The following is a 12940-nucleotide window of genomic DNA, read 5'->3' as shown; positions in this document are numbered from 1 at the left end:
GAAATTAAATTATTTCATTAACTGTCCAACCATAGGAAATAGGAAAGGAATATATTTAAGCACGTATTGTTTTTTAAAGTGTGTTGGGTAGCTTCATCCAAAACATCTTGACAAGCAATCAATAAAAGGGCGAATTCTCAAAATCATGAAAAAAAATCCTAATTGTAACTTCAATTCAGTTTGATTCCTTATTTTCAGTTTTACTTATTACATGCTCCGACAAAAGTGGAGAGGGGCAAATCCATGATTTTCCCATTTATAATATACTAGATGATGCTCCGCGAAATAACACTACACATTATATAATGTTTAACATGTTGAACCATTTTTTTTTCATTTTTTTTAAACTTTGTCCAAATTTTTCCTTATCTTAATCCTTTAAAATTAAAATAAAAAACAAACTGTATTGTTGGATATTAAGAGGAGCGGGCAGGGATGGAAAATTTAAACTGAAATGAATAATACACACATGTACATGTACGTGGCCTCAATCCGGTTTGTTGCAGCTGACTTGAAAAAAATAAACTTCTTTTTATTCTACATGTATTTATTTCAAACCAATGAATTGATATTTAGTGTATCTCTCTCTAAATTTGGTTCTTTGGGTCAATTTTCAATATAATTTCTATTACTGCTGCAAAGAAGAATATCAGATAAAAGGAAATCAATCTAAAGGGGGGGGGGATCCCCATTAAACTTCCTGTTTTATGCATTCATCATTTATCCATGCAGTATAGCGATCGCAACTTCCTGAGAAGTTGCGATTCTCAGTATATAGACGTAGAATACAATTATCTGTTTATTAATATTTAATGTTTACAATCAATCTGTTAATGGTTAACTCGCCCTACACTTTCCAGCATGACGTCAATTAGTCAATCCGTTTGTACATGTAGGCACTCCGTTCTTTCCATTAATACTGAAATCGTATTTATTGTTCCATTTTATCTAATATTATTTTTTTGTATTAATCGAAGTCCGATTCAATGTATCTGCCTGCGATGCATGATGAACTCGTCCTACACTTTTCGTTATTTAGTCAATCCGCGTTCTTGGTTACCCCGCAATCGCAACTTCTCGGGCCTTTCCGGCAAGCTCGGAAAAACACCTCGAATGTATTACATAGGCTTCCATGACAACCCCCCTTTTTATAAAACTTGATATAAATACAACACATCTGTTGAAATGTGAGTTAGACTTCATTAAAGTCAATGATATACCCTAAAATATACCACAGAAACGACATACAATGTTGTCTAGCCGATATTTATTTTGATGGGAAGCGACTTCATTTTGTATGAAATTCTAACATCTGGTGATGTTAATACATTCGAGGTGTTTTTCCGAGCTTGTCGGAAATGCCCGAGAAGTTGCGATTGGGTTACCCCGTTCTGGAAAGTTCTATCCCATTCTATCACTAGAGCAAGCGAATGAGTATCAAAAATTAAAATCGCCCACTAAACAAATGAATTGACTTATTTTATTTATTCAACATTTTTCAAATCTTTACTCTTTTTTATTCTCAAAATAGACTCACAGTAAATATAATCAGTATAATTATACGTAATCATTCAATGTCATTTCTTTGCAAGTATATTATTTTGAACGAGACTATCCCTGACTTGGATCCGCCTAAGCGTGTCCACCACTTTACTCTCATTTTTGCTATTTCGCGCTTGTTTATCGAAAATGAAAGTAGGTATTTGATTAATTTCAAAATAATAACTTATCAGTTAATTATTATTAATTATTCAATTATACCTTTCAAAATGAATGAAATCGCCCATTGATCGAAAATCGGGTCACATCCCACTTCGGCGAGTTAGTTCCTCCAGTAAACATTTCAGCTATGGATATATATTTGTTTTAATCCAAACTGATAATTCTTTGGTAATGATGACAATCCAACACCAATTATTACTTACATTGTACTGTATTAGACAATATGTAACAACTTGTTGCGATGACCCCCCCCCCCCCCCCATTTTCCCACCGTTCAAACGTGGCCAATCTATTTTTAAATCAGGATTACAAAGCCCTTTTACTTGAAAACACAGGGGCTCGATTTCAATTTTAAATGGGATGCCACCTTATTTTCCGACGAATCCTGACAAATGAATGAAAAATCAGTTTTATGCTGGGTTTTCTTGGACTTTTCCAAGACTCGTTTCCGTAGTGCCTTAGTTTCTTCTCTCCGAACACATGTCAGATAGTCTTTTCTAAACTGTCCAACTGACACTGCCACAAAAAGACTCACAATTCTGTTAAACCAAAAACACAAATCAGTGGTTTTCTGAACAAGTTCATCACAAATACTTGAAATACATGCTGAATCAGGAACATTTCTTTCTTCAAGGTGGGTCTCATCCAATTCAACTGCTGGTCTAAGAAATAAATGACAATGGGTAAAAAGTTCTACAAGCTTTGTATCATTTAAAAGACATCCTTTTTCTAATTCATTAACTGCAGTGATCAAATGGTCCTCATTAGCGGCCTGGCGATGCACATTTTTCAAAGTTACAGTGTGAGGAAAAATTTTGTCAAAGAAGTCTACCTCAAAGCAATAATGACCAAAATCGCCATATAACTCATCTTTGGTCGGAGGCAGTTGGTAGAAATCTCCACATAAAATAACTTGTATAGATCCAAAATAGGTTTGACAGTTTTTAGCTAGTCTACATACCAATTCCACTTGTCTTAATATTTTTGAACTAACCAGGAACACCTCATCTATTATCAAGATATTTGTTTTCTGGATATTTTCCTTTGTTTTTCTGAAACGTTCGTCATTTTGAACTAAATGATATAGATCAACGTCTGTATGTCTTCCATCCTCTAATTCAGAAAACTTGTGCAAGGTAACTGCACCCAGTCCTTTGTACTGTAAGCAAGCAATGCCAGTGTAACAGGTTAAGCCACGCTCTTACCTTGCTATCTCAATCTTTGAACAATATTTTTTACTGTAAATGTCTTTCCTTTTCCAGCTTGGCCTGTTATCGATATATTGTGACCATTTTCCGCAATGTTTACACATTTTTCCTGGTCGCTGTCCATTTTCGCGCGTTCTTACGATCTCTCTGAACTTACCGTATGCATTCGGAACATCTCTGACTTTATATGGAGAGCCGCCGCTAGGCGTCACGTCGCTCGATGCAAACTTCCGTTGCTTTCAATGAGCATGGACTGGTATCGAGGACGTTTCAGGTCACTGAGTGGTAATACGGCATGTATACATATACAAAGTATAGGGAGGAGTCATTGGATCATTTTGTGACCTAGATCTTGCCAGAAACCGGTAGGCAAAGGGTATAAATTGTTGAAAATAAACTGCAAATTTGAGGCCCCCCTCCCTGAAATCCAAGATGGCGAGTGGCGTCCCTTTACTTTTTTTAATGTACACACAGTGTATGATACACATTTTTTAAAACGACGGTAAAGGGCGATTTTAACGACGGATTTATGATACTGATCCAACAGACAGGCTTGAGTGCTGAATCTGAGCTATAGGTTTCGGATGCTGGAGGAGGTTAAGGTTTTTGGAGCAGGTTAAAGTTTTTGTTGCAGGTGCCCTTTGATAGCAATATCTAAGTTACTGCTGGTCCGTACTTCACCAAACTTGCATGGATGGTGTGTCTTATGATACTGATGCACCTGAACGGCTTGAATGCTGAATCTGAGCCATAGGTTTCGGATGCTCGAGGAGGTTAAGGTTTTAAGAGCTGGTTAGAGTTTTTGAAACAGGTGCCCTCTGATGATGATATCTTAGTTATTACTTGTCCTAACTTCACCAGATGGTGCGTTGATATTGATGCACCTGACAGGCTTGAATGCTGAGTCTGAGCCATAGGTTTCGGATGCTGGATAAGATTAAGGTTTTTTTAACAGGTCACATGTTACATAGATAAAAGAACTATTTCAAACTTGCATAGTTGATTAAACTGTAATATGAATGAATCGCAGAGGAAGCTTCAGATGCAAAGCTTGATCTCCATTATCAAGGATGCTAAAAAATATATCTTAGTTATTACAGGTCCTAACTTCACTAAACTTGAATGGATGGTGTGTCTTATGATAAAGATGAACATGATAGGCATGGATGCTGAATCTGAGCCATAGGTTGCGGATGCTTGAGGTGGTTAAGGTTTTAATTGGTGGTGCCCTCTGATGATGATATCTTAGTTATTACTGGTCCTAACTTCACCAAACTTGGATGGGTGATGCGTCTTATGATACTGATGCACTTGACAAACTTGAATGCTGAATCTGAGCCGTAGGTTACGGATGCTGGATGAGGTTTAGTTTTTTGGAACAGTTCACATGTTTTATAGATGATAGCTTGCAAAGTTGATTTAACTACAGTGTGATGCAATATATATTCGTACAAAATGGCGGCGTGTTTACATTCGCGACAGAATTAGGTCAAACTCCAAACTCTAGTTTTCATCTTTTTAAATTACTCTTAATAACTAAAACTTACCTAATACTTTGTAAGATGACCTTTCAGCCGAATTACACTTTGTAATCGTCGGGGGATTGTGTTATAGAGGCTCTGTACGTACTGAGGCGTGATAGATGTCCATACCCGCTGTATCTCTCGGAACAGGTCGTCCTTGTTTTCAATACGACCAACACGTGCTTGCAGCTTTCTTTTCAGTAACAACCATAAACTTTCAATGATGTTTAAGTCGGGACTTTGTGCAGGCCAGCTCATGGTTCTTATTCCATTTCTATGGATAAAATCTTGTGTTGAACGGGCACGGTCTACCGGCGCATTGTCATCCTGAAAGATGTACTGTTCTTTGGGAAGATGTCGGACTATAACCGGCCACAAGTTGTCATTTAGTACTTGCTGGTATTTCTCTGCATTGATGTTGCCTTTAACAGCTGTAAATGTACCTACTCCGTGCCACGAAATGCATCCCCAGATCATAACTTCGTATGATTGCTTCGCCAGACGTGCCTCAACCAAGTCCGGTCTCCAGCCTTCGCCCCTTTTTCTCCAAATGTAGACACGAGAATTCTGTCCCACAACGATTTTTGACTCATCTAAGAAAATAATTTTTCTCCAGTAGTTCCCAATAGTAAATTTTCTCTTCTCTCTGCACCAAGACAAACGCTTTTTTCTATTCACTTCTCTGATCACTAGTTTCTTCTTTGCCACCCGTCTCACGAATCCATTTTAGTGCAGATGCAATTGCACAGTTCGTTTAGATACTGGCCGCTCTCTGTTTTCATTAAATTGGTCCGTTATATCCATCAAACTCTCTCTTCTGTGGGTTTTCACAAGCCTTTCAAGTTTCCGATAATCTCGGGATGTCAAGGTAGATTTCCTGCCTCGTCTTGGGATGTTCTCTATGTAACCTCGTTGTTCTACACGCTTCTTAAAACTTGAAATTGTAGATCTGGGTATTCCGAAGGTTTCTGACACGTAGGTAATAGTTTTACCATCTTGTAACATTTTCCATACCTTTTCTTTTACCTCATTACTCAACTCTTTAGCTTTGCGCCCCATCTTGTTTCCGTCGATTCAGATTTGTTTACAAAGCAGACGACAGTAAAATCACGTGACATATGAAATGTCGCATGACCAAAAATTGTTATAAATAACTAATGAAATTCCGATGCTATTTATAAACCCTTTTATTCGACGTTAAATTTGTGAGGTGAAGCGCGAATGTAAACACGCCGCCATTTTGTACGAATATATATTGCATCATACTGTATATTATAAATGAAACGCAGAGTTTGCTTCAGATGCAGAGCCTGATCTCCATTATCAAGGATGCTAAAGCGTGCGGAAAGTCAAAGGTAAGCAACTTGAAAAGCTTTTTACCGTGTCAATAAAGCTGAAAGTTACAGGGTTCAAAGCGCCATCTCTTCAGAAGTTGATAACATGCTGTTTACGGACAGTGTGTTAGACTCCTCAGATGAGGAAGATTAGAAAAATATGAAAGATTCTTGACAACTTTCAACCCTTAGCACTCCAGGACCGGGTTGCTCAAAACATTTGTTAACTTTAACCCCTTATCCCGTGGTTAAATTTTGACCAGTGGTTAAACTTCGTTGCTCAAAAGTTAACCACTGGCTAAATTGCTTAACCAGTGGTTAACTTTTGGCTAAAGTTAACCATTCTATAAAGCTGGGTTAAGTCTTTTAACCAGTAGTTAAACATGGCTGCTAGGTTGTTGTTTGACTTAAACTTTGGCAGACGACACAAGAAACAGCGAGACATTTCAGTCATAATTTTGACGAGGCGGAGTATAAAGAAAGGTACCGGTTTTCTATGGAATCGGTAAGATTCATAACAGATCTTATAGAACCAGAGTTATGCCGCCCCACCCTGAGGAGTCATTCCCTGTCCGCTATAAACTAAGTAGAAATCGCTTTAAGGTACTTTGCCACAGGTGATAATATGAAAACTGTGGGTGATACCCTTGGTTTACCCAAGTCAAGTGTATCAAGAAGTGTGCGCGATGTTTCGCAGGCCTTGGCTGATGTTTCTCTCAAGTTCATCAAGTGGCCCTCTACCACCAGGGAAAAGATGGCCATCAAGAAGGGGTTCTATGATATTGCTGGATTTCCCGCTGTAATTGGCGCGGTTGATGGCACTCATGTCAGAATTATTGCCCCATCTGAGCATGAATCAGTTTATGTAAACCGCAAAGGATTCCATTCAATCAACACCCAGGCCATCTGTGATCATGAAGGTGAATAAGCAATATATTTTAATAGATCCTAATATATTTGAAATGAATATATATATATATATATATATATATATATATATATATATTTATATATATATATATATATATATATATATATATATATATATATATATATATATATTACAGGTTTAACACTACAAATCGTAACGTACATGTAAACTCATTTATATCGATGACGTCTAGCTGTTTGGGTGAAGGCGGGGTTTGCATAATTATTTGAAAGAAAATAACATGTAATGTCAATAATTTAATAAAAGCAATTTAATTGTACAATTGTAGAAAACTCTCTCTCTTTCTTTTTTTCTCTCTCTCTCTATTAACCAATCGACTATTCCTACACTGTCTTTACAGGCCGTTTCACCAACATAGTTGCCAAGTGGCCAGGGTCAAACCATGATTCTTTCATTTTCCGAGGATCCAATGTTGGAACCGACCTTGAGGTTGATGTTGATGGTGTTTTACGGTTATTTAGTGAACAATATCGTGGAGTGGATTACATTCAGGACCGCAATATGAAATCATTTCAATGAATCTCCTTACGCATCTCTAAATATTATTATCACTAATTGAAGAATGAAAATCTACCATGCATTTTGAATTTTCTCGTTGAAAGACAACGGCATTGAAATGGGTAAATTTTAAAATCTATACTTGAAGTTGTGAATAGTTTTTACCTGTAATGATCCACCAACCTCCACACCGCCGACAAACCCGGTGAAGTTAGGGGAATCCTCGTGCAGGTCCAAAATCTTTTGTGACACCGCATCGAGGGGGGCTTTCAGTGGTCTACCGCCGGTCTTTTTTTGGTGTACCCTTTGGGACACACTCTCCCCCTTCGCCTTTGAACATGCTTTACGATATTTTTCCTTCACCTGTTCGATGGTCCGACAGACACCTCCCCTGGCATTTACAGACTCGGTAATTTTTCTCCAACAGTCATTTTTTTTTGCGTTGGTTACCTGATTTGTCTGTTTACTCTGGATAATATCGATATGTTTCTCAACTTGTTCAATTATGAATAAAAATTCGTCGGGTGAAAAGTTCTCACTTCACACAGACGGACAAAGTAGGTGCATTGTGGGATACTAACCACTGGTTAAACAACAGTAGCCAGTGTTTAGTTAACCACTGGCTAAATTCGTTTTGAGCAACACAACTTTGACCACTGGTTAGTAAACCAGTGGATACTAACTTTAACCACTGGTTAAGTTGTTTTGAGCAACCCGGTCCAGATATCTCGGATGAAATGCACCCCCCCCCCCCTCACCTAGAAGAGGATACATACTTTTATCAAAGGGATGAGGGAGCTCCTCCTTAATTATATGGAACCCAACACAGACAGTTGTGTTTCAAACATCCATGATCATCACATTATTCCGCAAACTCCCATACCTGATTCTTCCAATTCAACCCCCACAGTGCCACTTTGTTCAAGGTCAAAAGAAAACTCTTTCCTCGCACTTAAAGGGACTTAGACACGATTTGAGATCAAAAAATTTATTTTTATTTTTTATGTATAAAATGATTTACTGGAGCATTTTAAATGATTGACCAAAATATTGAATGTTAAAGTTAAGTTACAAGCGAGATACAGAGGTATGTAAACAAAGCTTGAGTCTTATAGTTGTTTACAAAACATGTAATGTAGAGAATTACCATTTCTTAGACAAAATGACATGTAAAAACAACTTAAACTAACTCAATATCTTATTAAATACTATTATCAACAAAAGAAAGATACATTTGATTGAAACTTACACAAATACAACACATGTTAAAATGACAATATTCGAGCTTTGTTTACAAAACAAAGAACTATTAACTCTGTATCTTACTTATAACTTGATATTTGACTTTCAAATTTTGACATAGCATTAAAAACTTCTATATTTATTAGTGTAAACATTGAAAATGGAAAAATAAAATTTGAACATTTTAAGTCAAATCGTGTCCAGGTCCCTTTAAAAATGTTCGTTCCTCTGTGTTTAGGTAGCCATTTTGGGTCACCTCTATTCTAGAAATTATGCGTCATATATTGATTCTATGATTCTACAAATTCAAATTATATAATGCCAATTAACTATCTTCAATAAAATAGTAATGGAAAAATTACATATTAACAGATTTTAGTATGGGACTATATTTTATGGCGGAAGGTTTTTAAGAAGAAAATGAACATTTTTCATAACTCAGTTGTGATAAAGTAACGTCACTTTAGCTTCCTTATTTTCAGTGCAAACAAAATGTTCAGATAGTTTGTGCAGTAGGATATCCTTATTTTGTTAGGAAAAACATAATTTTACAATTTTTCAATATTTCTATCGACACATATTGGCAAATTTAACTTATATTCATAAGAGGTCAAGGAAAATGAATCCCAATTTTTGCATAATTCAGCTTATTTCATGCCATATCTCAAATTTTACATAATAGACCCACGCTTTTAATTTTATTTTCTGAAATTTTAAGATTTTTCTGACAATTAAATTATAAGTTGAGAAAAAGTTTGAGACTTAAAATTTTTTTTTTACATGTTGATAATTGGTAATGGATAATTTGTTGATAATTGGTAATGGATAAAAAACCGTTTTATCAGTGCAAAAAGGTCAAAATATCAATTAAGTGAAGAAATCGTAACTTTTTTCTTTATTGATAATTTTAATTTTATTTATTTTAAATAGGATAAATTTGTATTTGGTGCCATGGTTCATTCCGATAATAAAATATAGAGGGAAAAATGATTTAAGTGCAATCTGCACTTTCAGTGCTGAAAGTTCATTTTAAATACACCGTAGCGCCAAATGACCCTAAAATTTTGTTTTGAATTTTGGTTAAGCTATGTGTGTACATTTTTAAAAAATACTTAAGAAAAAAACTTGAAGACTTTTGATAGCAGGATCCAACGTCCTTAAAGGACTATGAATTGTATTAATTTTTGTCACGTGTTATTGTTTTGTAAGCGGCAAAATGATTCCCAATTGGTTTCAAGGTAGTACACTTCATGATAACCACTTCTTACACTACATCCGTGTATTTTGTATTGTGATCGGGTTCGACATGCCTCTTACTATTAACACCTTTTTGTATCTTAGTTTTTGGCACTATAAACGCAGGCACGTAGCACTTTTTCTCGCAGCAACTAATTTTCAAAAATTTGCAAAATGATCTGTGTGAGGCTAATGGATATTTCTGATCTAGTAATTTACTCATGACGCCACTTCGACAGTGTATTGTGTTTTATGATCGAGTTCGACATGTCTCTTGCTATTAACCCTTTTTTGTATCTTAGTTTTTGGTACTACAAGGTTAGAAAGTCAGCGATCGGAATTTTAATTTTAGAGCAAAAATGAATACAAAATCTTTCAAGATACTAGATATGTAGTTTCCAGAACAATAATAATATGCGGGTGCACATTTAGTTTTCAGCCTTATTTTCATATGTGTACATGTAGATGAGGAGATAAGCGAGTAACGGTGCACACCCACTTAATACTTAAAGTTGTAATTTTGTAGACATAGCTCTCTGATTTTCATGGTCTGGTGGTACACTACAATATATTTACATTTTAATCTCACTAAGAGAGTTGGGAAGATATACGCGGACTCCGGACTGTGACTGCAGACGATTCCCGTTGACCTAGAAACTGATCGGTTTCATAATCTTCGAATTTTCCAACTCGAACTGTCTAATTTCTTGCCAGAATTCCAATTTACGCAAGCGCAATTGACGTTCAATCCTCAGTCGCAGCTTCTCGGGCCTTTCCGGCAGGCTCGGAAAAACACCTCGAATGTATTACCTAGGCGTCCATGACAACCCCCCTTTTTATAAAACTTGATATAAATACAACACATTTTACGATCTGTTGAGATGTAAGCTAGACTTTTTAAAGTAAATGATATACCCTAAATATAACACAGATCCGACTTATAAGGCTGTCTAGCCGATACTTATTTTAATGGGAAGCGACTCCATTTTGTATGAAATTCTAACAGCCGATGATATTAATACATTCGAGGTGTTTTTCCGAGCCTGCCGGAAAGGCCCGAGAAGTTGCGATTGGTTTTATCCTAACTTAATATAGTCATCATGGGCTGACCAATAAACGCAAACACGTAGCACTTGTTTCGCAGCAACTAATTTTCTAAAACTTACCTATTAAAAATTGAATTATCATAGAGTCCCCCCCCCTTTTTTTGGGAGAATGTAAAAATTGGAATGAAAATGAGGAAATTGAGAGTGAAATTGGAAGGAAGTTATAGATGTTATAGATATACTAGCCCCCCCCCCCCTCCCCACGAATTAGGATTTTGAAGATTTTAGGGAAGCCTACCCCCTTTAATTTGGATGAGTCTGTCCTCCCCCCTCCTCGTGCATTGAATCCTACGGAGTTTGGTTTGTGTTAAGTTGATATGGGACACTTATGTGCCGTATTATTCATTGAAATAAACAAGTTGCTGTCCTTTAAAAAAAGGACTACAATACATGTGATTCCAACAAAAAAGTGAAAGCCTGAAGAATAATATCAAAGTTTTCACCGACTCTAGCCGCCTACTTTTAACCACTAAATTTGTACGTTGGATTACGTATATGTATAGCCCTGACTTTTTATCTCAGAATTTAAAGGGTTCATACTTCTAAAATAACTATGATCTATCTATTAATGAAGTCTGCATGTATAATATCAGGCATTCGGCGAATTCTACTATTTGCGCACACATTACGATTCGCACTACTTTGTTAACTATGCAGTGATTCATATTTTGATGCATTTTTCTTGAGATTTAAACTTTTATACAGTGACTTAATTATTTAATCACACTTAAATGCTTAAACAATTTTAATCCGGAAGTATTCTAACCTCGCCTACTATAAAAATAAAGTTAAGTTACAAGTGTATACGGAAAACAACAAAATATTGCAAATTATGCTATTTGATGCCTGTTGTAGTTTCGGCATAACATTAACTTATTTTATAATACTGACAGTTCATATCACATTCCGATTATTTCTTTAAAAAGATATACTTTGTTTCTGTACTGACTACTGTTTACCGACAACTTTACAATTACAGCGCGTTTGAACTTATGTGTGCATATGGCATGGAATCCCGATCCCGATTCAGATAAACTTGTGCTAGCCTGGTTTTCTGGGCTACCCATTACGCACAGGAACCAGGCTAGCTCATGCGCAGGCTGAATTTTCCCCATAGCATCCGGGTTAACCTCGCTTATATATTTTCTGCGTGGACCTCAGGGTCCACGCAACAATAAAATCAAGAATAATTTTATAAATAGGTAATTTCACAAAGTTGTCGCTTAACAGCGCAGCGCAGCAGAGCAGGTTAGTAGTTTCAATACGGATCTGTTAGTCTTTTCATCTCACTGTAAAATTTTAATCTGGTAAAAATACTTTAATTATAATGTACTTTAATCCACATCAATACAGAGGTCCCAAACCACCTTAATCCCTTGCGATATTTTAATTTTTTTTTTTTACTTTTGTTACGTTTTAAAGTTGTATTTGAATGATCTGTAAGAGGCTAATAGATATTTCTGATCTTATGATTTACTCATAACGTTCGTGGTACATTTATATAATAGTGTTGTGTTGTGCATGTACTATGCCTAAATAGTAGTCAGGGTTTGATACATAGTGCACGAGCCGGAGGCGAGTGCACTATGTATCAAACCCTGACTACTATTTAGGCATAGTACATGCACAACACAACACTATTGTTATTATTATGCCGACTGTGGAATATACTGACGTGCTTTGCTATAAGGAGCTGTGACGTTCGAGGGTTGACGAGTCCCTAAAAATATTCACCGGAAAAGCAAGCGTTTGTTGTTGTTTTTTTTCTTCAAATTAATCAATTGATTTGATTGTTTATTTAATCAACAAATTGTTGTACAATAAAAAGTCAACAGAGGTGTATGTTCTTTTCAAGAAATGAGAGACGTTTGGCCTTACCGAGAAAACTCGAAATGTTTAGCAGACGAAATCTCATTGAATTTTTTTCTTGTACATTGTTTATCAAGCGTCATTTAAAAAAGCGTTTTTGTGATTCTCATGTAGAATTTCTTTGAAAAATGTTCAATCAATTTGTTCAAAAGTTTATAAGAAACTTTAACTTTAAAATTACCGTCAATAATGAAGTGTTTTTGGAAAAATGAATAATTTTAATTGCTTGATGTCAGTCGTATATATCTAC

At 36.0% G+C, this 12940-nt stretch overlaps 1 protein-coding gene across 1 annotated transcript; it reads left to right on the top strand.

The window, feature by feature from the left end:
* Window positions 1-6412: 6412 nt before the first annotated feature.
* On the top strand, window positions 6413-7258 carry LOC128160258 (putative nuclease HARBI1). Its single transcript, XM_052823556.1, has 2 exons — window positions 6413-6707; window positions 7080-7258. The coding sequence occupies exons 1-2, from the start codon at window positions 6413-6415 to the stop codon at window positions 7256-7258; spliced, it is 474 nt and encodes a 157-aa protein (XP_052679516.1).
* Window positions 7259-12940: the final 5682 nt, after the last annotated feature.

The sequence above is a fragment of the Crassostrea angulata genome, chromosome 8 (assembly GCF_025612915.1).
Source record: "Crassostrea angulata isolate pt1a10 chromosome 8, ASM2561291v2, whole genome shotgun sequence".
In the NCBI taxonomy this organism is placed as follows: Eukaryota; Metazoa; Mollusca; class Bivalvia; order Ostreida; family Ostreidae; genus Magallana; species Magallana angulata.
The sequence above is the reverse complement of the archived record's forward strand: the minus strand, read 5'-3'. Positions and strand labels throughout refer to the sequence as shown.